At 41.3% G+C, this 24,646-nt stretch overlaps 1 protein-coding gene across 1 annotated transcript in view; it reads left to right on the top strand.

The window, feature by feature from the left end:
- The window catches only part of kcnt1a (potassium sodium-activated channel subfamily T member 1a), a gene marked incomplete at both ends in the record, with an annotated part of 40,959 nt that extends 19,735 nt beyond the window's left edge, over positions 1-21,224 (top strand). Inside the window, 21 exons of the mRNA XM_083896747.1 lie at positions 18-198; positions 267-431; positions 514-650; positions 5,137-5,200; positions 5,316-5,424; positions 5,512-5,620; positions 7,452-7,601; positions 9,766-9,995; positions 10,842-11,058; positions 11,656-11,761; positions 11,914-12,086; positions 14,915-14,986; positions 15,099-15,233; positions 16,093-16,204; positions 16,352-16,453; positions 16,688-16,771; positions 17,723-17,851; positions 18,546-18,840; positions 18,925-18,987; positions 19,095-19,179; positions 21,107-21,224. Of these exons, the coding sequence (XP_083752873.1) occupies positions 18-198; positions 267-431; positions 514-650; positions 5,137-5,200; positions 5,316-5,424; positions 5,512-5,620; positions 7,452-7,601; positions 9,766-9,995; positions 10,842-11,058; positions 11,656-11,761; positions 11,914-12,086; positions 14,915-14,986; positions 15,099-15,233; positions 16,093-16,204; positions 16,352-16,453; positions 16,688-16,771; positions 17,723-17,851; positions 18,546-18,840; positions 18,925-18,987; positions 19,095-19,179; positions 21,107-21,224 (2,836 nt within the window). The remainder of the gene's footprint in view (positions 1-17; positions 199-266; positions 432-513; positions 651-5,136; positions 5,201-5,315; positions 5,425-5,511; positions 5,621-7,451; positions 7,602-9,765; positions 9,996-10,841; positions 11,059-11,655; positions 11,762-11,913; positions 12,087-14,914; positions 14,987-15,098; positions 15,234-16,092; positions 16,205-16,351; positions 16,454-16,687; positions 16,772-17,722; positions 17,852-18,545; positions 18,841-18,924; positions 18,988-19,094; positions 19,180-21,106) is intronic.
- Between the last annotated feature and the right edge of the window lie 3,422 nt (positions 21,225-24,646).

The following is a 24,646-nucleotide window of genomic DNA, read 5'->3' as shown; positions in this document are numbered from 1 at the left end:
GTCTTTTATGTTCACAGCACATGTGGAATCCAGCATCTGGAGCGAGCAGGAAGGAACCTCTCACTCTTCAACTCCTTCTACTTCTGCATTGTCACTTTCTCCACCGTGGGCTTCGGAGACGTTACTCCCCGCATATGGCCGTCCCAGCTGCTGGTCGTCATCATGATCTGTGTGGCTCTGGTAGTTCTGCCTCTCCAGGTAAAACACGGCTTAAGTATTCTTGGATAACTTCTCAGGATCTTTTGCTGAGCTTGTTGTGTTTTCAGTTCGAGGAGCTCATCTACCTGTGGATGGAAAGACAGAAGTCTGGAGGGAATTACAGCCGTCACAGAGCTCAGACAGAGAAACATGTCGTGCTGTGCGTCAGCGCACTCAAAATAGACCTGCTCATGGATTTCCTCAACGAGTTCTACGCCCATCCTAGACTGCAGGTATCAGAATTTAGTCACGTGCTCTGTATCGTGTACTGCAACAGAGTAGATACTCATACGTGATCGATGCATCGTCTTTAAGGATTACTACGTGGTGATCCTGTGCCCAACTGAGATGGACCTCCAGGTGCGGAGAGTTCTGCAGATCCCACTGTGGTCGCAGAGGGTCATTTATCTGCAGGGGTCTGTTCTCAAGGATCAGGATCTACTCCGAGCCAAGTAAGTAACTTAACATTATAATGAGCGGCCTAATGAGGGTGCTGTAAGGAAACTCACAGTTTCAAACCATTTTAATGTACTGAGTTTAACTCTGATTTAAAGTAGAAGTTACTTTTTGTTCATCTGTCGCTTAAAACAGGAAAGTTTTGTTAATAGTTGCTCTCACACTATAGTAGATCACTTTTGGGCCACAGGGTAGCTGCGGTGATTAGCACCGTTGCCTTTGCAGCAAGAAGACCAGGGTTTGGGACCCAATCAGAAAAAGGGTCTTTCTGCATGGAGTTTACATGTTCTCCCTGTGTGTGCGTGGGTTTTCTCTGGGTTCTCCAGTTTCCTCCCACAGTCCAAAAACATGCCGATTAGATTACACTCTGGATACTATAAATTGACTGTAGGTGGTTGTTTGTGTGGTTCTGTGATGGAAATGTACAGTGCCTGTCGCCCTATGTCAGCTGAGATTGGCACCAGTGCTGCCCCCCGTAACCCTCATGTGGAGGATTAAGCGGTAGAGAAGGATGCCCTGACCCTTCAAAGATTCAACAATAACTGTAGAGTGTGCTTGCTCGGGTGCATTTCACTAATGCGAGCAGCGAGTGGAATAGGGTGTGTTGATGCTTCAGCTGAGAATTTCATCGATACTTAATTTTTCAGATTTTGTGCTTCCGCATATTGGAGTCCCGAGTTCGTGTACAGAGTTTTGGTTTCGATACGTGAAAGCGTTCCTGATATATATGACGTAACTTCCCGTTTGTCGATTTCGTCTGGCTGTGACGGGCAAATGCTTCCGAAAATCGAAAATCCTTCTGGTAACTTTTGCGAGGCTTGGTCCAAGTATCATGTACGTCAAGTTTCATGAAGATCGGACAAATATTTTCACTTTCTATTCAATCCAATATGGCGGAAGAACGACAAGGGTCAGGTAGACTATCTTCGATTTCCACACTACACCGGTTCCGGCCGGACGTTCCAGAGTCGGACCGGTGGAGATATCTCAAAAGGTCTAGGAGCAGGAGCTGAACAAAAATCTGGCTGACAGGAATAAGAAAACTTAAGAAGGACAGTAGTGTGCTACCTTTCATCAAACACACTAATTAAATACATCTTGATATTTACTGGACGAAATCCCACAAAACATCAGCATTTCCCTGAGTGTTAATCCTTATGTCCACCATTAGGTTTACACCTTTGGTTCTTTGAATAAAGTGTCAACAACATTTCAAAAGATTCTTAACACATTGAATTAAGATCATCATCATTCTTTATTTAAAACATGTAAAGGAAAAATTATATATGATAAAACAGCAAGGATCCGGTCAAGGAAAGCCCATATTACAGTATATACAATAATACTCTTCTCCAGTGTGTTTTCACTGACAGACTTTCATCTTATGACCCGGTGCAGTGTTGGGTTGTTCTGTAGATAATGAGACATGATAGATAACCTGGTAATTTGCCTAAAATTGCTTTGGGAATTAACCGAGTACAGTGTTGTTTAATCCTGGTTGCTAATGACTAATGATTGCCATCCAGCGTTTCAGTAAAGCGTGCAATAACGTGTCCCAAATCCCTCGTCACTTCTAATTCTTACGGCAAACAGCGACTGTACAATTAGTTTTGTAGATTTCAGACTCTCAGGATTTTTCCTAAATGAAACAAAATGTGAACAGAGCGAACCGATGAATACTGCGACGACGGCACGATGCGACTGCAAATGTTGACGGTTCAGAGAAGAAAGCTCCCCGTCTGTGGGCTGTGAGCCTCCATTGTCCTTTGGTGCCTCAGTATCATGCAGATATGATTTTATTCCGTTCCTAGTAAATGGGCCTGTCAGAGCTTTTGTTCGGCCTCACACTCAGAGTCTGAGAGGAGAGAGGAACATGATATGTGTAACATTCAGCTGATCATTTTTTTTTAAGCATTGAAATGCTCATGAATGAGATCACGTGGAGCATTTTGATACTGAAGAAGTCCTTATTATTTTAGTCTGTATGCCAAGCCAGTCGTATTGACCGAGATTCAAACTATCTTTTAACATTCAGCAGAGTATAGAAATTCAGATTCAGGGTCAAAAACAGAAAAACAGTTCAGAGAGTCGATGCAGAACTAAGAACGATTGGAGAGCTTGGCTCACAACACGCGACAAAGTGGCAGAACGAACGCTAATGTGGATTGTTTTTATATGGAGTCGGTAACGAGTTGATTAGCTGCAGATGAGAAGCAGGGCAGAGGAACAAACTCCAGGTGAGAGGAATGAGATGATTGCATGCATCTGAAATGACACCAGAGTTTGTGAAATGGAAAAAACGTGGGAAAAAAACAGTGCAAAACAGACTGTGGTGCAGTCATCTTCTGTCATTTTTCTAAACTTTTGTTCTGTGTCTCTTTGGGATTTAAAAAACAAACAAACTCTTAATTAGGTTTTAACAAAAAGAGAAACGGCATTCCGGGACATGTAGGACTCATTTTTGTCAGTTATCCAATCCAATCCAACTTTATTTATAAAGCACTTTTAAAACAGCAAAAGCTGAAACAAAGAGATAAATAAAATAACATAAAATATAAAAACGTGTGACCTAATAGACCTAAGAACAAACAATAAAACTATAACAAAAAACCAACGTCTAATACTGGGTCGAAAGCCAAAGAGTAAAAATGTATTTTCGTTATGAGACACACTGAAACGTTTTTAATTATGTTGCAACTAAATATAGTGTAAGAAATCAAAGTATGAGACTGTACCTAAAAAGGTTAAAATGCTTTGTACCAGGATATAAAGGTACATTTAGGGGTGCAGACATGTTTATTTAGAGGTACAAACAAGCAGGTACAAAAACTGACGAATTTTAAAGGTACAGTGCTTGTTCCCTGATAGGGTACAACTGGAGCAACAAAGCACTTGTACCTTTTTTAGGTATAGCCTCGTCACTTTGATTTCTTTGTGTGTAATGGGTAAGTGTACTCTCAAATATAGTGGAATAAGTTACCTTTGGGTATTAAGAGCATAGTCAACTATCATTGTTTCAGAAAAAAGGTAAAATCCTGGCTCATGGAGAATTTAAATCCCTACTAACATGTCTGCCTCCATGTCAGTTGTTGTCTGTTGGTGATTATTTTGTATTTTAATACAGAAAGTAAGGGCTAGGGAAGATTATTTTACATTTGCCTCTTATAGAGTATTTTTATGATGTTTAATGTTTTGTTTTATGTGGGAATACTGTAAGTCTTGTCTTGTAACATCAGGGATCATGATTGAAATAAGTGCTTGTCACTTTGTCATGTTTTTCTATCCCTTGGATATGTCTTTATTCCAAATAAATCAAAATAAAAAAAAACTAAAACAGGGCCACATGGTTGGTGTAGTAGTGGTTAGCACTCTTGCCTTTGCAGCAAGAAGACCTGGGTTCGTGATCCAGTCGGAACAAGGGTCTTTCTTCATGGAGTTGGAATGTTAGACCCGTGTGTGTGTGTGTGTTTTCTCCGGGTTTTCCGGTTTCCTCCCATAGTCCATAATTAGGTAAATTGGCAACCTGTCCTATGTCAGCTGAGATTGGCACAGCACCCAGCACTACCCTCATGTGGAGGATAAAGTGGTAGAAGATGAATGGATGTAATACTAAAACAATAAAATGCTCATTAAAAAGAAGCTGGAAACAACAACCTCACCTGTGAGGATCCTTATAATTATATCATTAAAGGTCCAGAGTGGAACAGGAATGTATACTGGCTGCAACTGAATAAACTATCCATAAGAATGTTTATAGAAGAACGTAATTGCTTTAAAATTAAACTTAGAACCTTAGAATAAGCCCTTTATATGTCCTTTAGGCAAGGGCCTTGCATTACAAAGGCCTCCATCTTATGCTGCCATGTTTCTGCAGCTTCGACAGCAACATAAAAACTGTTTCCCCTCATGAAGCACAACACAAATGACATATTTTCTAGTCTACGAAGGCCACCACAGTTTCCCAGACGCAGTTTGGGAAAGGGAGCGATGAGCGAAGGATTGTACACTCTTTAGTCCCAACACGAGAACTCTTTAAAGTACTTTGGTGTTACTTTTGATGAACATGTGTTATGTAACTGTTTACATTCAGCACTCAGAGTTTGGAGTAATTACCGGCAGACTGGGTGTGTGTCAAGCTTTCATCCTGCATCTGCCACCATTTCAAATTCCTCCCACACTCGTTTTGCATTCTGCACTCTCCTGGCTGCGTTAATCCTATGCAGAAACAGGTCCACCGCGTCTGCTTATACAGCACAGAGCATTTTAAATGTTAATATTAGTCCATTAGACGTGTTTAACCGATCTACAAAGGCTGTTAGTCGCTCTGACTGGTCAGTGGTTATTTTAGCAGCGCCTGGACTGTGCTGCAGGGTTTTGATTTTCTTCTGCTGCTGCACTGTAATTGAGACATTTTGCAAATATTTTTTTTATCATGTATTGTGACTTTTTTCTGTCATTTGTCAACTTGTCTCATCTCTGGAGAATGGATGACGCAGAGGCTTGTTTCATTCTGAGCAGTCGGAATGAGGCCGATCGCATGGCTGCGGTAAGAGCAAACACTGAACTCTCGATCTGTCTAAGTCAGATTACTAATTCTCTCCACGATGAAGTACATTTATGATTGATTTAACAATGCACGAGCAATGCTTGTTTCCTCTCAGGACCATCAGACCATCCTGAGAGCCTGGGCGGTGAAGGATTTCGCACCAAACTGTCCTCTTTATGTGCAAATACTCAAACCGGAAAACAAGTTCCACGTCAAATTTGCTGGTGAGAGTTTTCAGGCTCGAAACCTTTCTTACACGATGATATTAAGCTGCATGTGTCTTTTCACCGATTAATTTTCTCTGTTTTCAGATCATGTTGTGTGTGAGGAGGAGTTCAAGTACGCCATGTTGGCTCTCAACTGTGTTTGCCCTGCCACGTCCACCTTGGTCACTCTCCTCGTACACACCTCCCGTGGACGGTCAGTCGCCTGTTATGTTTGGTTTACTGAATGAGACCAACCCTGAAGTCACATTAAACAGAGTAGCCACCAGGGGGCCACTTTTTCCTCACTTCTGCAGAACATGATTTCAGTCCAGTAGGGGTCTGGTTGCGGGTGAGGTCTACGGACTTCAAACTTCACCATGGCTAGGGTGACTTTGTTGTAAAAGTAAATGAATACATCTGTTTTAATTACTGTAAAAAAAGGAGGGCAGCTGTTAATCAAACTGTCAAACGCAGGGCGCCGTCTCCCTCTTGTAGTGTGAAAAGTTCGAGTCAGTCGCAGATTACATCGATTTTTGGAACTGCAGCAAAGAAAAAGACGATGCAGCTACAACAAAGAACAGGGAAACTACTCGAAACTGGGTGAAGCAGCTGAAGGACATTTTCAGACCTTTTTTTTTGATCAACAGAGGAAATTGCAAAAAAAAAATTGTATTTCTTATATGTTATACTTGAAAGCGATCTAGAGTGTGGGGAAGGAAATAACCCTGGACTGGTTCTATAAGCAATTCAGTTCAGTTCAATGTTATTTGAATAGTGTTGAATCACAACATATATTATTTCAAACTCCCTTTTAACAGGAAGAATACTCATGAAAGAACCAGACTCAAAGATGTGTGGCCATCTGCCTCGACCGGTTGGGGTGAAAGGAAAAATAGGGAACAAAGAAGGGGGAGAGAAAGGAGAAGAAGGGGGTGAGGTAAAGACAGAAGAAAGAGACCACAGGCAGATAGTTTATATACAATAATAGTGATGTTATGAATGCTAATAATAATAATAATAATAATAATACCCTCGAAACTGGATCTGGGTCCTGCAGCCTGCAAGATGAGGACACAGGAGAAAGAGAGAGGAAAGGAAGGAAAGACACAAATAGGGAGGCTGAAGGCTTTTAACAGATGTGTTGGAACATCGACAAGTATGTACCAGTCGTGCACTTGATCACTGATGTATTGTATCATACATATGTACGACTATAGCTTGCTTCCATAAAAGCAGCACGCAGAGCGTAAAATCAGCCACGACCAAAGAGAAGTCTGAGCTCATTGTGGAAGTCAGCAGGAAGTTTGGAGAAAGAGTGCATTAAACACACAGCACCTACAGTGATCTGTCTGCTGTGTGCTGCCTGTGCAACAGTGTGAAAAGTTCTCCAGCGGAAAAAATGATTTTTCGCAGCAGGAGAAACGGGTCAGTCTTAAAAGCTGACGTCGACTACTGAGAGGAACTGCTTTCAAGGGAATCAATGGGCTTAAGCACTTTACTGTGATCCTGGCTGAACGTGAAGCTTTGTGTGTGTTTTTATTAGACCAAGGTTTTCAGTTTGCACTCTTTGCCCACAAAGTTATAAATATGCAGCGCATTCATCTGATACAAATGTGTTCTTGTTTGTGTTTGAATCACACGTGAATTCAGAAACACTCATATCATCGGGACGTCTATAGAGAACGATATTACTGGATTTACTAACTACTCTGAGTTAAGGCATTGAAAGCATGAGGTGTGAAATGCACTTAATATGTTATGATATGTAAATAAAGATAATTAATTGGCTTCCTTTAGCCCATTAAGCTCAAAGCGCCTGAGCAATAATTGCCTTAATCACAGGGAGTCATTACAAAGTGCTCATTGGAGTCAAGCTGACTGACATGGATGGAGCCATCTGTTTTTTAACGGATCATCCGGGAAATCCGTGTGACCCTGAGGGTCTGAAGGGCAAGAGAAAGAGATTTAGTGATTGATCCTATATGTGATATATTTATATTGTTTATTTGCTGACTGAATCGTTTTTTTTCTGTGCACGACTGCAGGGAAGGACAACAGTCTCCAGAGCAGTGGCAGAGGATGTACGGGTGTTGTTCCGGCAACGAGGTCTACCACATCCGACTGTGTGACAGCAAGTTCTTTGGAGAGCACAACGGCAAAAGCTTCACATACGCATCCTTTCATGCTCACAAGAAGTGAGTTGACATGTAAACCAAAGCATCTCTGTTACACTCTTAGAAATAAGAGTTCCTTCTACAAGGGCTGGGGTTCTACCTGGAACCATTTGATTCTGAAAACAGGGTTCTTGGTAACACTAATGATTCCAGTTAGAACCATTTTGATCCAGAGAACCCTTTAAAACCCCTTTCCTGAATAAAGGGTTTTAAAAGGGTTCTTGGTGGAACCCTCAAAAAGGGTTTCAGGTGGCTTCTACCTGGAGCCAAAAAGGATTCTCCTATGAGGACAAGCCGAAGAACCTCATATGGTTCTACTTAGCACCTTTATTTCTAAGAGTGTAGATGCTGGACTCTGACCTGGTATCTTATTTACTATTATATATTATATTTACTGTATCTTGTATCTACTTGTCTTATTTCAATAAATTCAGTTTTAAATGTAACCCTTAGTGCTCAAACTAACCTTTATATAAAGGTTCCACCTGGAACCCTTTTGGAGGGTTCCACCAAGAACCCTTTTAAAACCCTTTATTCAGGAAAGGGGTTTTAAAGGGTTCTCTGGATCAAAATGGTTCTTACTGGAACCATTAGTGTTACCAAGAACCCTTGAGAAACCCTTTCATCTGGAAAGGGTTTTTCAGAAGCAAATGGTTCCAGGTAGAACCTCAGCCCTTGTAGAAGGACCCTTTTGGAACCCTTATTTCTAAGAGTGTATATCGGGAGTAGTGATAATTGTGAAGAAGTCACAAAATAGACTGTTTTTCCTCTATTTTTGTTAATTGAGATGAGCCAAACGAACTTTAAAATGTGATATATTTAAAAAAATGTGAGTATTTTTTGCTGAGGTGTTGTGCTGAAAAAAGGATATATGACACTCTATATATTGCACATTCTTATAGCCTCTGTATACGTTTTAATATAGAAATGGAAAAAAAACCCCAGCCTAAATGTTGTGTTCTAATGGTTAAATACATTTGTTTATATTTAAAAGTTATGCTCTTCAGTTTTAAACTGTTTATTATCGACAAGGAATGATATTTACTCAAATTTTAAACAACTCCTCGTTGCTGCTTCTCCCTCAGGCCTCGTAAACTCTTTATATCAACTAAATTTTTTATCGTTGCTCAATTTATTGACGACGTTCTCTAAGTGAATGCGTCAACCAAAATGTCTTCACTCTCTGAATGCTGTTCACGAACCGTGCTTTAACGCTTACTACAGGTTGCAGTGGCCTCACTCATCATTGTGATTTATATGCCAAAGCTCAGTGACCTTCATTGAGTATACGAAGGTGTACTCACTGGATGACATTGATTTATAAGGGCCGTCTTATTTATGTTCTCTGCTACAAAGAACCAATATCCATTTAGCATTCGTTTCTTGTGGCACGTATAACTTTATTGTTCCCAGAGTTCGGACGGAATTGGGGGAAACAAGCATTCGGTTTTGTTCCATCTTAGACAACGAGAATTCACTGAACAGTGCCTGTGTTTTTAATTGAGTTACTGTGACCTCAGCAACTGCAATTTTGTTCGGAATCCTTAAAATATTGTCTGTTTTACTTTAATTTGAAGTTTGAAATCTGTCTTTTGAACGTGCCCTTGTAAAAGAGATCTCAATTTTAATGGGACTTTATCTTGTTAAATTAAGGTGAAACAAAACAGATTACTTAATTTTTTTTAGCTCTTAAATCTTGGATTATAACATAACAACACACTTTGTCGTTAAATCTTGTTATTATGCACCATTAGAGCTGTTATTTTAATAATTCTACAATGACCATATAGTATATTATTTTATTTATGTATGCATTTTTAAAGTAACACATTTTTCACAAGACAAAAACAGCATCTACAGGTTAGTGTCAAGTGTCAAGTATTCATTGTGTTCCCGACGCTTACACTTGAACAAAAACACTTCACCTCGACTTTCTTAAAACTGGAGTGGAACCTCAAGTAATGCTCCTGGAAAAACCTGTGTTTGTTCTGTCGACAAATATCTGCTGTGAAAAAGGTTTATTACGTCGGATTGATTCAAGATGTCGTATGAGTTAAACTCTATGACAACTTTGTTTATTATAAGACCAACTTTCAGTCGCATCTTTCCAATCCAAATACCAGTGATCACAGAATCTTGACAGGTATAAAAACAACACACCTGATGTTGTATATCTGATGTGCAGGTATGGCGTGTGTCTGATTGGAATCAAGAGGGAAGACAACAAGAGTATCCTCCTGAACCCTGGCCCTCGCCACATCATGGCCGCCACAGACACCTGCTACTACATCAACATCACCAAGGAGGAGAACTCGGCCTTCATCTTCAACCAGGAAGAGAGGAAGGGACGTCCTGCTGGGGGAATCTACGACGGACCCTCACAGCTTCCTGTGCACAGCATCATTGCGAGCATGGGTGAGAGAGGAATCCTTTTTTGTTGGTAATAAAAGAAAAGTAGTGTCGGATCTACACTACTGTTGAAAAGTTTACACAATTTTGTTGTGTTTTCCATTAAAAGTCACACTTTTATTCATCAAAAGAGTTGGAAAATAGAATAGAAAATATAGTAAAGACATTGACAAGATTTGAAATAATGGTTTTTTTTTTTGCTTTCGTCAAAGAACCAGCAAAACTGTTTTCAGCTGTGCTAACATCATTGCATGAGGGTTTTCAAGGGTTTTCTAATCATCCAATAGCTTTCTATTGTACTATTAGAACACTGGAGAGATGGTTGCTGGAAATGGGCCTCTATACACTTAAATTAATAAATAAAAGTGCTAAGTAGAACCATATAAGGTTCTTTCGGCTTGTCCTCATAGGAGAACCCTTTTTGGCTCCAGGTAGAACCTTTTTATAAAGGTTCCACCTGGAACCCTTTTGGAGGGTTTCACCAAGAACCCTTTTAAAACCCTTTATTCAGGAAAGGGGTTTTAAAGGGTTCTCTGGATCAACATGGTTCTTACTGGAACCATTAGTGTTACCAAGAACCATTGAAAAACCCTTTCTTCGGGAAAAGGGTTTTTCAGAAGGAAATGGTTCCAGGTAGAACCTCAGCCCTTGTAGAAGAACCCTTTTGGAACCCTTATTTCTAGGGTACACCTATGTACATATTCCATTTGCAGCTAGAATAGTCGTTGTATAGAGTGTATTTCTGATTCAAATAAGGACATTTCTCAGTGACTTTTCCCACACTTTTGAACAGTAGTGTACTTTAACTGTGGCTTTGCAGCGTTGTTGAGCTGAGGTCCATCTATTTCACAGGCACCGTTGCCATGGATCTTCAGAATACGAGTCCACCTGACGTCTCAGGTGGACAACTGGTCCCGCCCACAGTGAACGGGACGGGGAGCCGGCGGCCCAGCATCGCTCCAGTCCAGGAGCTCGCCGACTCCGCCTCGATCCTGCCCTGTGACCTTCTTGGCGACCAGTCGGAGGATGACTCGGTTTTTACGGATGAGAAAGACAACTCTTCTCCCGAGTAAGTGCTTATGTTAATATATGTTATTGATATAAGTGAAGAGTAAAAAAGCATACATTTACACATGTACTTGATTCAAGGGCACATTTACGCGATCAGCTGATAAATGATGACACATTTTATTATCCGCTGATATAGATGATGGAGTACTGTATTCATACTGTACTAGACTATTACTGCAGGGGTACATATATGTTTTATTTATCTTCACCCATTTTGCACTCATTATTCTTTCACATTCAATTATCTAACAGCTTGAATTTAACACAGAGAACTGTACCACTTCTCCATTAACATCCTTTAGTTTCTGTCTAATGTGGCTGTTTATTGTTTTACAGCCAGTTTCAGTTGTTACATGCGGCTTACATTATGGGCGATGACAAAAGCGATAAAAATGAAATTAGTATCTGCTCAAACTGTCAAAAGAAAACACAAGATTTCTCCTAAATGTTCCTCCAAAACCAAAAAGGATAAACACGGGAAACGAGATGAAAATCCCCTCCTGTTTCTATTATACAATAAATGACGACTAAAAACCCTCTTGAACACAGTATTTTTCCTCGAATATGTCATCCATGCTTTGGGTTGTGTTTTCAGGTATGTGAAAGGTTATCCCCCGAACTCTCCGTACATTGGGAGCTCGCCCACCTTGTGCCATCTGTTGGCTGAAAAAGCCCCGTTTTGCTGCCTACGACTGGACCAGGTGGGCAGTTGCTGTTCTTTCAACTTAGTCACTCAGATATTTATTGCCTCAGACATTCCTTGTATTCCTCTCTCTCTCGCTCTCTCTCTGTGTCCTTCACTTGATAAAAGCAAAGCACAAGTACCTAAGTCTGTTTATTTTTGCCTGCACAGGGCTGCAGGCACAACAGTTTTGAGGACGCAAAGGCTTACGGTTTTAAAAACAAGCTGATCATCGTGTCGGCCGAGACCGCGGGGAACGGCCTCTATAACTTCATAGTGCCTCTCAGAGCGTACTACAGACCCAGGAAAGAGCTCAACCCCATTGTGTTGCTGCTGGATAACCCGTAAGTTTACCTTATCACACGCTTCACTCCTCATTCTTCCCTTTTTTCCCGCCCCCCCCCCCTTTCATGGATACATTATGAGGCTAAGAGCTCTCAGGACAAGGCTTGTGGAGGTGGGACTTGTCATTTCTGATGTTAGGTTACTGCTGTCGTTTTCTCCAGGTTCTCCTGTTTCCTCCCACAGTCCAAAAACATGCAGATTTGGTGAATTCTAAATTGACCATAGTCTAGTCATAGTCAGTCTGACAGTGTTTTTTTTTGTCTCTATCTGGCCCTGTTGTCGTCTAACGGGACTTCCTTCTTTAAATAACAACAATTTCAACGTTTGCTTGAGAGAGTTTCAGCCTGATCCTAGAACACGCTGGACTCCGGCCTCTGGACCATGCATTTTAAAGCATCATCATCATCCTATACACACTCTTTAGAAATAAGGGTTCCAGAAGGGTCCTTCTACAAGGGCTGAGGTTCTACCTGGAACCATTTGCTTCTGAAAAACCCTTTCACGAAGAAAGTGTTTTTCAAGGGTTCTTGGTAACACTAATGGTTCCAGTAAGAACCATTTTGATCCAGAGAATTCTTTAACCTTTCCTGAATAAAGGGTTTTAAAAAGGTTCTACCTGGAGACAAAAAGGGTTCTCCTATGAGGACAAGCCGAAGAACCTTATATGGTTCTACTTAGCACTTTTATTTCTAAGAGTGCAGATGCTTCCTGTTTGGATGAAATGGCACCGCCGTCGAGTAATTGTAAATGGGGACTATCTGAGCTCAGGGCAAATGTCATGCAAATAAAAGTGCTAAGTAGAACCATATATGGTTCTTCGGCTTGTCCTCATAGGAGAACCCTTTTTGGTTCCAGGTAGAACCTTTTTATAAAGATTCCACCATGAACCCTATATTCAGGAAAGGGGTTTTTAAAGGGTTCTCTGGATTAAAATGGTTCTTACCGGAACCATTAGTGCTACCAAGAACCTTTTCTTCGGGAAAGGGTTTTTCAGAAGCAAATGGTTAGAACCTCAGCCCTTGTAGAAGGAACCTTTTGGAACCCTTATTTCTAAGAGTGTGTGATCTTCACCAAGCAAAGTCCAGAACTGGCCTATAAGCTCCTACTGTATACTATACATGCTATATAAAAACCATTGGTGTGTGCGTGTAGAACCAAGAATCAACTGTCTCATGATGAATTTCCTGTTTTGCATCTCAATGCAATGCACATCTTCCACATATTCGAGATTTAAAAAATTGTCAAATCAAGTCAGATCTGTCCAGAGTGAGACTCCGCCTTTCACCCTGTGTCAGCTGGGATTGGCACCAGCAGCCCCCACCACGCGACCCTCCTGTGGAGGATAAAGCGGCATGCGATGAATGAACGGCCACTGCTGCCGCTCACAGTGACGCTGTGTTTTGTGCAACAAAGAAAATAAGATTTAAAAAAAAAAAATTAAAAATTAATAAATAAATACAAAAAAAAGGAAAGAAATGCTGCTCTCTGTATCTCCAGACAGTCACCATGGCAACTTGCTTTGCCTTGAACCTGAATAATATGTCGTATATTGCTACAAGGGGAGTAAACGATGGGGGGGAAAAAGAAAAAACGATTTCTTTGGAGAACACTGAGCAGGCTTTCATTGACAGCCCCGATGTGCTCCTTTTCAGCCCCCACATGCGAGCTCTCAGGACGCCTCATAGAAACACACACAACAATAAACTCTTCCTGCGTTTGACGCTCCTGCCCTCCCTTGTTATTGCACACACACAAGTATAAACACCCACACATTTGGATACGCAATCCCGGCTCTTACGACAGCCTTGGGTCTCTAATCAGCAGGACGAGACAGATGCATAAAGTAATGTTCTGTCAGGGATGGTGTTGGAGGACAGACAGCAATAAAGCGAGTAAATCTCTGTGTGCCTAGCAACAGATGGACTCTCTCAGCCTAAAGACACTCCAAGTCTAAGGGAGTTGGACTACTACAGAAGCTCCTGAGGCTCACATACTTACTGTTTTACATCATCTCGTAGTAAGCGCACACTAATCCTTAAAGCAGCCATTATACGAGTGGTTAATTATGAAACAATATTTGCTTTACATGATCTAGACCAGGGCTGTCAAACTCATTTACACAGCATAATGGTTGCCCTCATAGGGCCAGATGTAACTGTAAGACAGAATAAATGTAACTAAATGTAAACGCACCCTCCAAAAAAATTTCTTCAGCCACAATAAAGGTAGCTTTCACCGCCGTTATGGCTTTTGTGAACACGTTCTGCTGCGATCACAGTTTAACTTTTAATTCTTTGACAGTTTGTTGTTTTTTTCGAAGGCTAACTTTGGCAAACTTAGCTCCTTGTTTGGACGTAGATTATACTCTCGGACGCCGCCTCATAACACAAACATGTATTCGCCTTCCCATCTTTCTTGAAACTGCCTTCCATCTGCGTCAGTCTGTCTCTTCCTGGACATTTTGTGATTATTTGTGGAATATTTCAATCTCACTTCTCATTCGTCGCACGATGCATATACAATGATACACTGCAATCTAGTGGCGGGATGCCGTCACTTCACGGGTAACACAAATCGCCGTGCATTGTGGTTTATGGTCAACACACGCCTTAAAGCAGCATAGGGGACACATACTTTTCAATATTAGATCACAGGTTCACAGTTTTTATGGTTGTGTAGTGGCAGATTTTGGGCCCACAGAGAAACATGAAACGTGTTAAGTTTCATGTGAAGAGCCAATTTAGTCCCCCCTGCATCATAACTCCCGCACCATATTGTGTGGCTTTGTGTAAAACTAATAATATCTTTTAAATGTTGTTACTTCTAGGCCAGATAATCACTTTCTGGAGGCGATCTGCTGTTTCCCGATGGTCTATTACATGGCTGGGACTATCGACAAGTAAGACTCGGCACACGATCCCGTTTATTTTAGATACGTGTTGATTTTTTACTGAATTAAACTTTACTTTTTATGTCACTGAAAAGTACTTTTTTCCTGTTTGTGTTTTCAGCCTTGACAGCCTGCTTCAGTGTGGTATTATCTACGCAGATAATTTGGTTGTTGTGGATAAGGAGAGTACAATGAGTGCAGAGGAGGACTACATGGCCGACGCTAAAACCATCGTCAATGTGCAGACCATGTTCAGGTAATCAGAGCTACTATTGCGTACTATATACAGTATATATATATATATATATATATATATATATAACCACAATATATTTTTTTCTTTAATAGCAGCATAACAAACGTTCAGTAGATACTAATAATTGTTATGTTTATAACACATGGCCCAGGGTTGTTTTCGGTCCATAAAGTTTAGGATTGTTTACTTCGACTTTCACTCAGTTGTAATAATCTTCTTTAGTTTTTATTAATATATTGTATATTTTAGAACAATAAGTACTGATATCGACTGATTAAAACGCCCTACGATTTTGTTTAGTAATACCCTGTGATTCATGTTTATTCTCCATTCTCCATCGTGTTCTCTCCTGTTCTTCATATTTATTTTCATCCTCTCTCTCCTTTCACATTTCACAAATACGTAACAGCTTGTATTTAACATACAGAACGTTACAGTAAACCAACGCTCAGTGAGTAAATGTGGCCGAGGACCAATTGTTTTTGTGTGCAATTGAATATTTGGGGCCAAAACATGGTATTGTTCATCAGGCAAAGTGCCTTAAAAAACGTCTTCAGTCACAAACAAAAACCCACATTTGCTGCCGTAAGCTAACAATAATATAATAATATATGTACATATTTGAGCCTAACACATGCAAGTAGTAATTTTATGGACATTTGTGGACTCCCCAAACCTGGCTGATAACATGAAAACAGCTGGCGGGCCAGTTTTGGCCCACGAGCCACCATTTGCTGACCACTGCAGACGGGAAAGTGACACAGTCATTATGTTAACTTTACTTTTTTAACAGACAGGTTCAGTTTGTTCATGCTCCTGAACTTCTGCTGAGGAATCCTTATGATATATTGTTTTACAGATTGTTTCCCAGTCTCAGCATCATCACGGAGCTTACTCATCCATCCAACATGAGATTCATGCAGTTCAGAGCAAAGGACTGTTATTCACTGGCTCTCTCCAAGCTGGAGAAGGTAAGACACGACACGTGGGCGTCTGCTATGAGTCGTTGATGGGAAGTGTTTATATTATCTTCACGCCGTATTTATGGTTCTCCGTTTCTTTTACGACTTTCCTGCACAGTCAGAAATATGTCATACGTGTGTGTTTGTCTCTGACAGAAAGAGCGTGATAAAGGCTCTAACTTGGCCTTCATGTTTCGCCTTCCCTTCGCTGCGGGCCGGGTGTTCAGCATCAGCATGCTGGACACACTGCTCTATCAGGTTGGTACAGACCTTCAGCTAAGTGCTTTGCCCTTGATGACTCTTTTAAACGCCACAATATAGGATGTGTCTTACTACAGCAAAAAAAAAAGAAAGAAAATCCCTATTGATGAGCAGAACAGCATTACCATCATAAAGCAAAAGTGCCCTCTTGTGTTCAGTCAGTGACAGCAGAGGATTTGCTCACTTAATCACCAGAGTTAGTCACCAAAGTTGTCCCTGTGATTCCTTCAGTCATTTGTGAAGGACTACATGATTCTCATCGCGAGGCTGCTGCTGGGACTGGACACCACTCCGGGATCAGGATACCTCTGTGCTGTGAGTTACCTAACAGTTAAAATAAGAGAGAAGAATGAAACGGTTGTAAACTACACTCTTAGAAATAAGGGTTCCAAAAGGGTGCTTCTACAAGGGCTGGGGTTCTACCTGCGGAACCATTTGCTTCTGAAAAACCCTTTCCCGAACAAAGGGTTTTTCAAGGGTTCTTGGTAACACTAATGGTTCCAGTAAGAACCATTTTGATCCAGAGAACCTTTTAAAACTCCTTTCTTGAATAAAGGATGTTAAAAGGGTTCTTGGTGGCACCCTCCAAAAGGGTTCCAGGTGGGAACCTTTATAAAAAAGGTTCTACCTGGAACCTAAAAGGGTTCTCCTATGAGGACAAGCACCTTATATGGTTCTACTTAGGGTTAGGGTTAGTTACTTACTTACTTTTATTTTGGAACCCTTATTTATAAGAGGATACCTCTGTGCTGTGAGTTACCCAACAGTCAAAAAAAGAGAGAAGAATGAAACGGTTGTAAACTACACAGTACCAAAAGGGTCCTTCTACAAGGGCTGAGGTTCTACCTGGAAAAGCTCAGCTCTGAAAAACCCTTTCCCGAACAATTTTGATCCAGAGAACCCTTTAAAACCCCTTTCCTGAATAAAGGGTTTTAAAAGGGTTCTTGGTGGAACCCTCCATGCGGGCTGCAGGTAGAACCTTTATCAAAAGTTTCTACCTGGAGCCAAAAAGGGTTCTCCTATGAAGACACGCCAAAGAACCTTATATGGTTCTACTTTATGCCACTTTTATTTCTAAGAGTGTAGAAGGACCCTTTTGGAACCCTTATTTCTAAGAGTATACGCACTTTACACTGTGGAGACCTGTTTACTTTCAAGTCTCAACATTAATACTGTAGGTTGCTATGTAACCAAACATTTGCCACAGATGTGTGACACTCAAAAGAGAGTGTAATAACAGTTTTCCCCACACACGTCTTGTTCCAGATGAAAGTGAACGAGGAGGATCTGTGGATCAGCACTTACGGCAGACTCTTCCAGAAACTCTGCTCCTCCAGTGCGGAAATTCCCATCGGCATCTATCGCACAGAGTCACACATTTTCAATTCCTCTGAGGTGAGAGCGACTGCATCTTTGCTTTTAAACAAGCCTCTGGTCTCTGCTTTACCTCATAATGTAAACCAGAAACCTTGAAAACCCTTTCTTCAGGAAAGGGTTTTTCAGAAGCAAATGGTAGAACCTCAGCCCTTGTAGAAGGACCCTTTTGGAACCCTTATTTCCTGAATAAAGGGTTTTTCAAGGGTTCTTGGTAACACTAATGGTTCCAGTAAGAACCATTTTGAGCCAGAGAACCCTTTAAAACCCATTTCTTGAATAAAGGTTTTTAAAAGGGTTCTTGGTGGAACTTTTATAAAAAGGTTCTACCTGGAGCCAAAAAGGGTTCTCCTATGAGGACAAGCCGAAGAATCTTATATGGTTCTACTTCGCACTTTTATTTCTAAGAGTGTAGAAGGACCCTTTTGGAACCCTTATTTCTAAGAGTATACGCACTTTACACTGTGTGGAGACCTGTTTACTTTCAAGTCTTAACATTAATACAGTAGGTTGCTATGTAACCAAACATTTGCCACAGATGTGTGACACTCAAAAGAGAGAAAATGGAATAAAAAAGTACACATTGCACTCTTAGAAATAAAAGTGCTAAGTAGAACCATATAAGGTTCTTCAGCTTCGGGAAAGGGTGCCAGGTAGAACCTCAGCCCTTGTAGAAGGACCCTTTTGGAGGTAACCTCTCAAGTCTCCGTCCTAGTCTCAGGTGTCAGTCAGTGCCGACGACTGCGAGGACACCAAGGACAGATCGGACGATCCCCGCAGCAACGACCAGTCGGACCACCCCCTGCTGAGGAAGAAGAGCATGCAGTGGGCGCGGCGGCTCAGCAAGAAGAGCATGAGGTGGCAGGGCATGAGCAGGGACTCCAGCAAAGACCACGGCCAGCGCATCGCACAGCAGCGCCTCAACCTCTACAGACGCTCCGAGAGGGAGGAGCTGTCCGAGCTGGTCCGCAACCGCATGAGACACCTGGGCCTCCCCACGTCAGGATATGGTGAGGCGAGACCTTTTGTGCGCAGAGTCGCGTCTGCTTCTGCCGGATACTTTCTCCTCATTGTCGTCTCCCTGCTGTTTGTAGAAGACCTCACTAACCTGACTGCTAGTGATGTCATGAACAGAGTCAACCTGGGATATTTACAAGGTAAGGATTTAAATCAGGATGCTACAGAAGGTAGGTACAGATTAATGTCAATGTTTCCTAAATGTTCTTATGTATGCTATCACTTTTACTTATTTTTTACATTTTAGATGACCAGAGTGATCAACAAAACACCCTCTCATACGTCCTGATTAACCCTTCTCCTGACACCAGGCTGGAGCTCAACGACATTGTGTAAGAATCACACACACACACAATTATTTTAACTGTGTGGGTAAATTATTACAACTGTTTATTTCTCAGCTTTTACAACACTGCCTTCATTTGTGGATTTTTGCCTGATTTGTATTAGTGTGAACATTTTGCCTGGACTGAATCCGAGTGATGATCGAGGAGTTTTTACACTTTTACACAAAATTATATGATCACTATAACCTACATAATACCTGCACAGCCCCACTCAGGACAGCACATTATCTATAGGGTGTTTTTTTAAGGGCTTTTGTTAACAATCACTTAATTCATTAATAATAAGTGAACCATTTGTTCGCAATGTGCCAAAAAAAAAATCAACAACAAACTAGAAAAGCACTCAGAGAGCGCAGCCTTCCGCCAAGGCAGCTCAGCGAGTGTTTTAACCAGTGAGGGTGTCTACGGATCGAGCCCAAAACGTAAGTTTTTCACTCACCTGAAACGGGTGTAGTACGAGATCCAGGGTTCAGGCAGAGGCAAGGCAGGTCACATACAGGCAAGGGTCGGCAATCGACAGTCAGTCCGTTAGTAAATGCTGGAGAGTCTTGCATAAGGCTAAGAACAATCTGGCAAAGGAGTGAGTGAGGAGCTGGAGTATATAGTGAGGGCTGAACAGGGGATGAGGAGCAGCTGTGAGTGTCAGGTGAGTCGTGTTGGCTTGATGAGGAGGTGTGTCTTGGCAAATAGAGTGGGGTGGAGTCAGGTGAGTGGAAAAGTGCTGAATGAACTGTGATGACAGGTTGCAAAGGAGTGCAACCCCCCCCCCCATCACCACCACTGTATTGTACCATTACTCTGGTACCCCAAGGTACTCGAAAATGGAATGGTTGGGGTGGTTATTTTGGTACTATTCCTAATGGAAAACTAAAAAAGACGTACTCTACAGCAGTGTTTCCCAACCCTGGTCCTCAGGGAACACTGCCCTACATGTTTTAGATGTTGCTGTTGTGGAAATTCTCTGCTGCTGGTGAAGAATGAAATAGAGAACTTCTGCCGGCCGACAAGGTTTTATTTTTTTTGCAAGGAAAAGGTCAATCTTCCTACACTCTTAGAAATAAGGGTTCCAAAAGGGTCCTTCTACAAGGGCTGAGATTCTACCTGGATTCAATTTGCTTTTGAAAAACCCTTTCCCAAAGAAAGGGTTTTTTCAAGGGTTCTTGGTGGAACCCTCCAAAAGGGTTCCAGGTGGAACCTTTTTAAAAAGGTTCTACCTGAAGCTAAAAAGGGTTCTCCTATGAGGACAAGCCGAAGAACATATGGTTCTACTTAGCTCTTTTATTTCTAAGAGTGTAGCTGGAAAAAAAAGACCAAGCGCATCGTGAGCCCAAAACATTTATACCTGGGGAACATTCCTTTCAAATCTCTTTATCTGGGAAGGGGTCTGCCGCTCCAGGCCATGCTTTCATACCCCTTAGTCTACAGGGGGGGCGACTCCCACAGAGGTATCCTGCAGATGTTGTAGTTAGGTGCGAGTTGGGTCTAGACATCCTAATTTGAATACAGAAAAGGACCTGGTATCTTGTGTTAGAAAATGTTCTAGCTGTGAGACAGAGAAATAAAATTTGCCGTTACATTGCCCTGCTCCAACACACCTGATTTAAATGATCATTGAACTGACGCCTGATAATGAGCTGTTCATCTGTATCAGGTGTGTTGGAGCAGGGCAACATCTAAAACATGCAGAGCAGCGCCCCCTGAGGGAAAGGGTTAGGAAACACTGTTAGTCTTTACCAATGGGCCTTTAAAGCAGAGAGCCCTTCACGGCTGAGAGTTTGACTTCAGCTGTGAAGGGTTCGGTGAGTGGGGCTCGCAAGTGGAAAATGATTATTATTATACCATCATGTAAGAACAGTCAGTTCCTCTTCTGCTTTCCCCTCCTCCTCCTCCTCCTCCTCTCTCTCTCTCTCAGATACCTGATTCGTTCAGACCCCCTCGCTCATGTCCCAGACGAGCCGCCCGTCCACAGCAGCAGCCTGAAAGAGAGACACGAGTCCAGCGTTGACGTCAGAGAGGACACGCAGCTTTGAGAGCTCACCTTCACTGGTTCAGTCATTTCTAATCACCACCCCCCCCCCCCCCTTCAGTTTTCATGGGGGGTCCGGTTTGTGTCCACACAGGTCCAGCGTGACACTGGACAAGCTGTGCCATAATGTTCTAGCACTGCAGTCTATTTTTATGGTATGATTGCCTCCAAATTGACGGGGTGATGTATGATGTCACCTGTGACATTTTCATCCTCTCCACACAGGATGTAAGAGCAGCGTATTTATGTCTGTGGAGGCTCTTTCCCGTGGACACTCAGACTCAAAGTTGTCCTGAGTCAATTTTATTCAATAAACAAAACAATTAAGATGACATTTGTTTTGGATTGTGGCTCCAACCTGTACTTTTTCAGATGACACAGAAACCACATGCAGAGGCCATTACACTCACATACTTAGAATAATAACGTTTAATAATAACATGTGCATTTAAAGCTTTAATTTGAAGCTTATTTTTTGTAGCTGAACAATAGAGGTGCAGTGATTATTCAGTAGTGTGGAAATCGGTGGTTACATAATATCTGTACATGTCTTTGATTCGATCACTCTTTCTTTGCCCTTGAGGAGCTTTGTTCAACTCTTTAACTCTGTTCCATGTCATCCATTCAGTATTGTGTCATTATTTAATTTGGACTATATTACACAACCTCGTTTCACGTTCAGCTCTGCTCGGTGCTTTTGTGGCTGAGAAATGTACTTTAAAAAAACGCTACGTCTTGTACACAAGAATTTTCAATTTGCGACTTTTTTGACTTATATATATATCGATATTTAAATGTTGGAAATATTTGTACGTGCGCTTCGTTTTATCATGACTTGCACATTAAAAGTGCCGTTGTTTGAAAAAAGCATGTTGTATCTGCCTTTGGAATGGAAATGTTTAGTAATTGAATGAGATCGATGCCTTAATGTAATGGTTGCACCTCTTTTGTGTGAACCACATTAGAAATGGAATAAAACCGACTATTAACAAAAAAAAAAAAACAGTATTTAATTAAAAAAAAAAAATGTGGACGTCACAAATCAATTACAAATCTCTTTGTTTATTAGCAGTGAAAATGTTCATGTGTATTCTGAGTCTGTTAGTCATATTATATATTATTATAACTAGTGCAGTGCCTGTAGGAAGTATGTATTCCTATAGTGGGAGCTGAAGAATATTTTTCATTTATGGTAATGCATGATAAGGAACGTAAAGGCTAACATAATACACTGTGCAACCTCATTAGTCACAACGCACTGGCATGGCCGACAGTCACAACAGCTAGCTACGCTAATCGAAAATTTCAAAAATTGCGTTTTGCCTTATGAGGCAGCACAGTGTTTGTATTATGTTAACCCTACGCTAATGCTAATCGTAGCCTTGCTAGCTTACATTTGGAAACAGGTTCGCCAAGTGAGCCACAAAATAGTACCATGCTAATGCAAAATAAATATGCGCTCGCGTATCAGTGAATGGACACAGACTTCGTCGTTTCAGTATAACACCATGTTCTGCGGTGAACCGTGTCAAAATGTCTCACCCACAGTGAGGACAGCCTCTTCACTCCCACCTCCCCGCTCCAGACAGCGCAGCTGCTGCTGATGAGCCGCTGCCTGCCTGGTGTAGCGTGATAAATCAGCGAAAGTGCAACGTGATAAGTAATCAGCGAAAATTAAAATTACTTCGAAAAAATGTGAAAATCAAGAGTGTCTAAGGGTGTACGTACGTTGCCTTGAACATCATTCCCCCCTCCCCCAAATCTAACGCCAAACAGCATGGTTGACAGCTCTACAGTCACAAGTTACAGTAAAGTGAACAGATTGTGCCGGAACATTAGTCTGCAAGTGGCAGTGACACACGGCTCATGAGAGGGTAATTAAGGCAGTCCTCTTTAAAACCCATTTGCAGAAATTTGTGTCAAAAATCTTGAGTCATAACTCACTCATATCACAGCGCCGAGATGTAACACATGCACTTTTACCCTCAGTTACAGCCCGTAGTTTAACTCACTGAATTTAAAGTCCATCAAAGTCAGTCTGTTAAGACTTTTAGTGCCACATTATACTAAATTATTACCTTTTTATAAAAGTATCTGCCAGCAACATGGAGCGAGAGAACAGTGGGACAGATGTGCAAAGAGGCAATAGTTGAGAGATAAATGAAATGATACTGCAACAACCATAGCAAGGAAAACATACCTGGCTGTATTTTATTATAATTCTTCAAAATAAATAAATAAATAAATAAACATAATACAACGAAATAAGATCTTTGAAAAGCCTGTGACAGAATAAACCTCAAAATAGTGCCTGCTTTTTTTTTTTTTCTTTTTTAGTAAACATAACTTGTACATAATGTACAAAAAATACTATTCAAAAATGTACAAATGCAGCAAAACAAATATCAAGTATTGTGCCGTTTACTCCAACATTGAACCAGCTGTTGACAGTCAGTCATTACACAGATATTATCACTAGAGTAGACGCCAGAAGCTACTTTAGGATCTTACGCTCACCAGAAACCAATTAGCAGGGGATGAGCAGCAAACAGCTCGATACAGTTTGGTTCAGCAGTATATGAGCCAGTCAGGATTCTCATGGGTGGTGGAATACAAAGTTAATACAATTTAATGCACTGCTGATAATACATAATGCACTGAGTCTCAGAAGCGCTTCCTGTTTGGAATAAAATACTAGTAAAATTCTCCCTCCTTCAAAATAAATAATAAATAAATAAAAATGCTCTTCCACAAAAAGAGCAGCTCCAAAACTGAAAAAAAGAAGAAAAAGTCGTGTCGCTTTGCTCTGTTGTTTTGTCACATGACAGAGATTTAAAGCATAATAACAAAGAGAGTAAACATTCAGAGCTGGATGCACAGGCGTCACATTCAGCTCCACCCACCCCTCCACAAGAACCCCGGCCCCCCCGCCCCCAACACAAACACTCACACGAGTCCTTAAACGCACAATCGAGGAAAACGAGACTGAACATCACTAACGTCCGATATCTCACACTTAGAATAAAAAAAGGGTTTGTCCACAGCTCACTCTGAATAAAAACACTGACCAGTAGTTAGTTACTGATGAATAAACAAGGATTCTGTAAGTTTGTCAAGCTGGATTAATCACAGCGGTGGTGTAATTTGCTGTTTTTTTTGCCAAGCTGAAACAGCAAACTTTACGAGACATTGTCAAGTGATTGTTCACCACTGCCCGTCTGTACATGCACTTGGTGTTAGTAGTTTGCTTGCTACTATAAGAAGAAGAAGAAGTCATCAGCAGTATTCAACTCCAGGATCCATTAGGTCTTCACCGGCACATAAGAGTCCATCATAAAACAGTATTTAATCCGTGTAGGACACGCCTACAAATCAAAATGCAAAAGTGGGACATGCAGAATAAAAAGCTTAAAAAGGTGTTTGATA

This window comes from Microchirus variegatus, assembly GCF_963457635.1.
Source record: "Microchirus variegatus genome assembly, chromosome: 1".
NCBI lineage: Eukaryota > Metazoa > Chordata > Actinopteri > Pleuronectiformes > Soleidae > Microchirus > Microchirus variegatus.
Note: the sequence above shows the minus strand (reverse complement) of the source record. Positions and strands in the feature narration are given on the sequence as shown.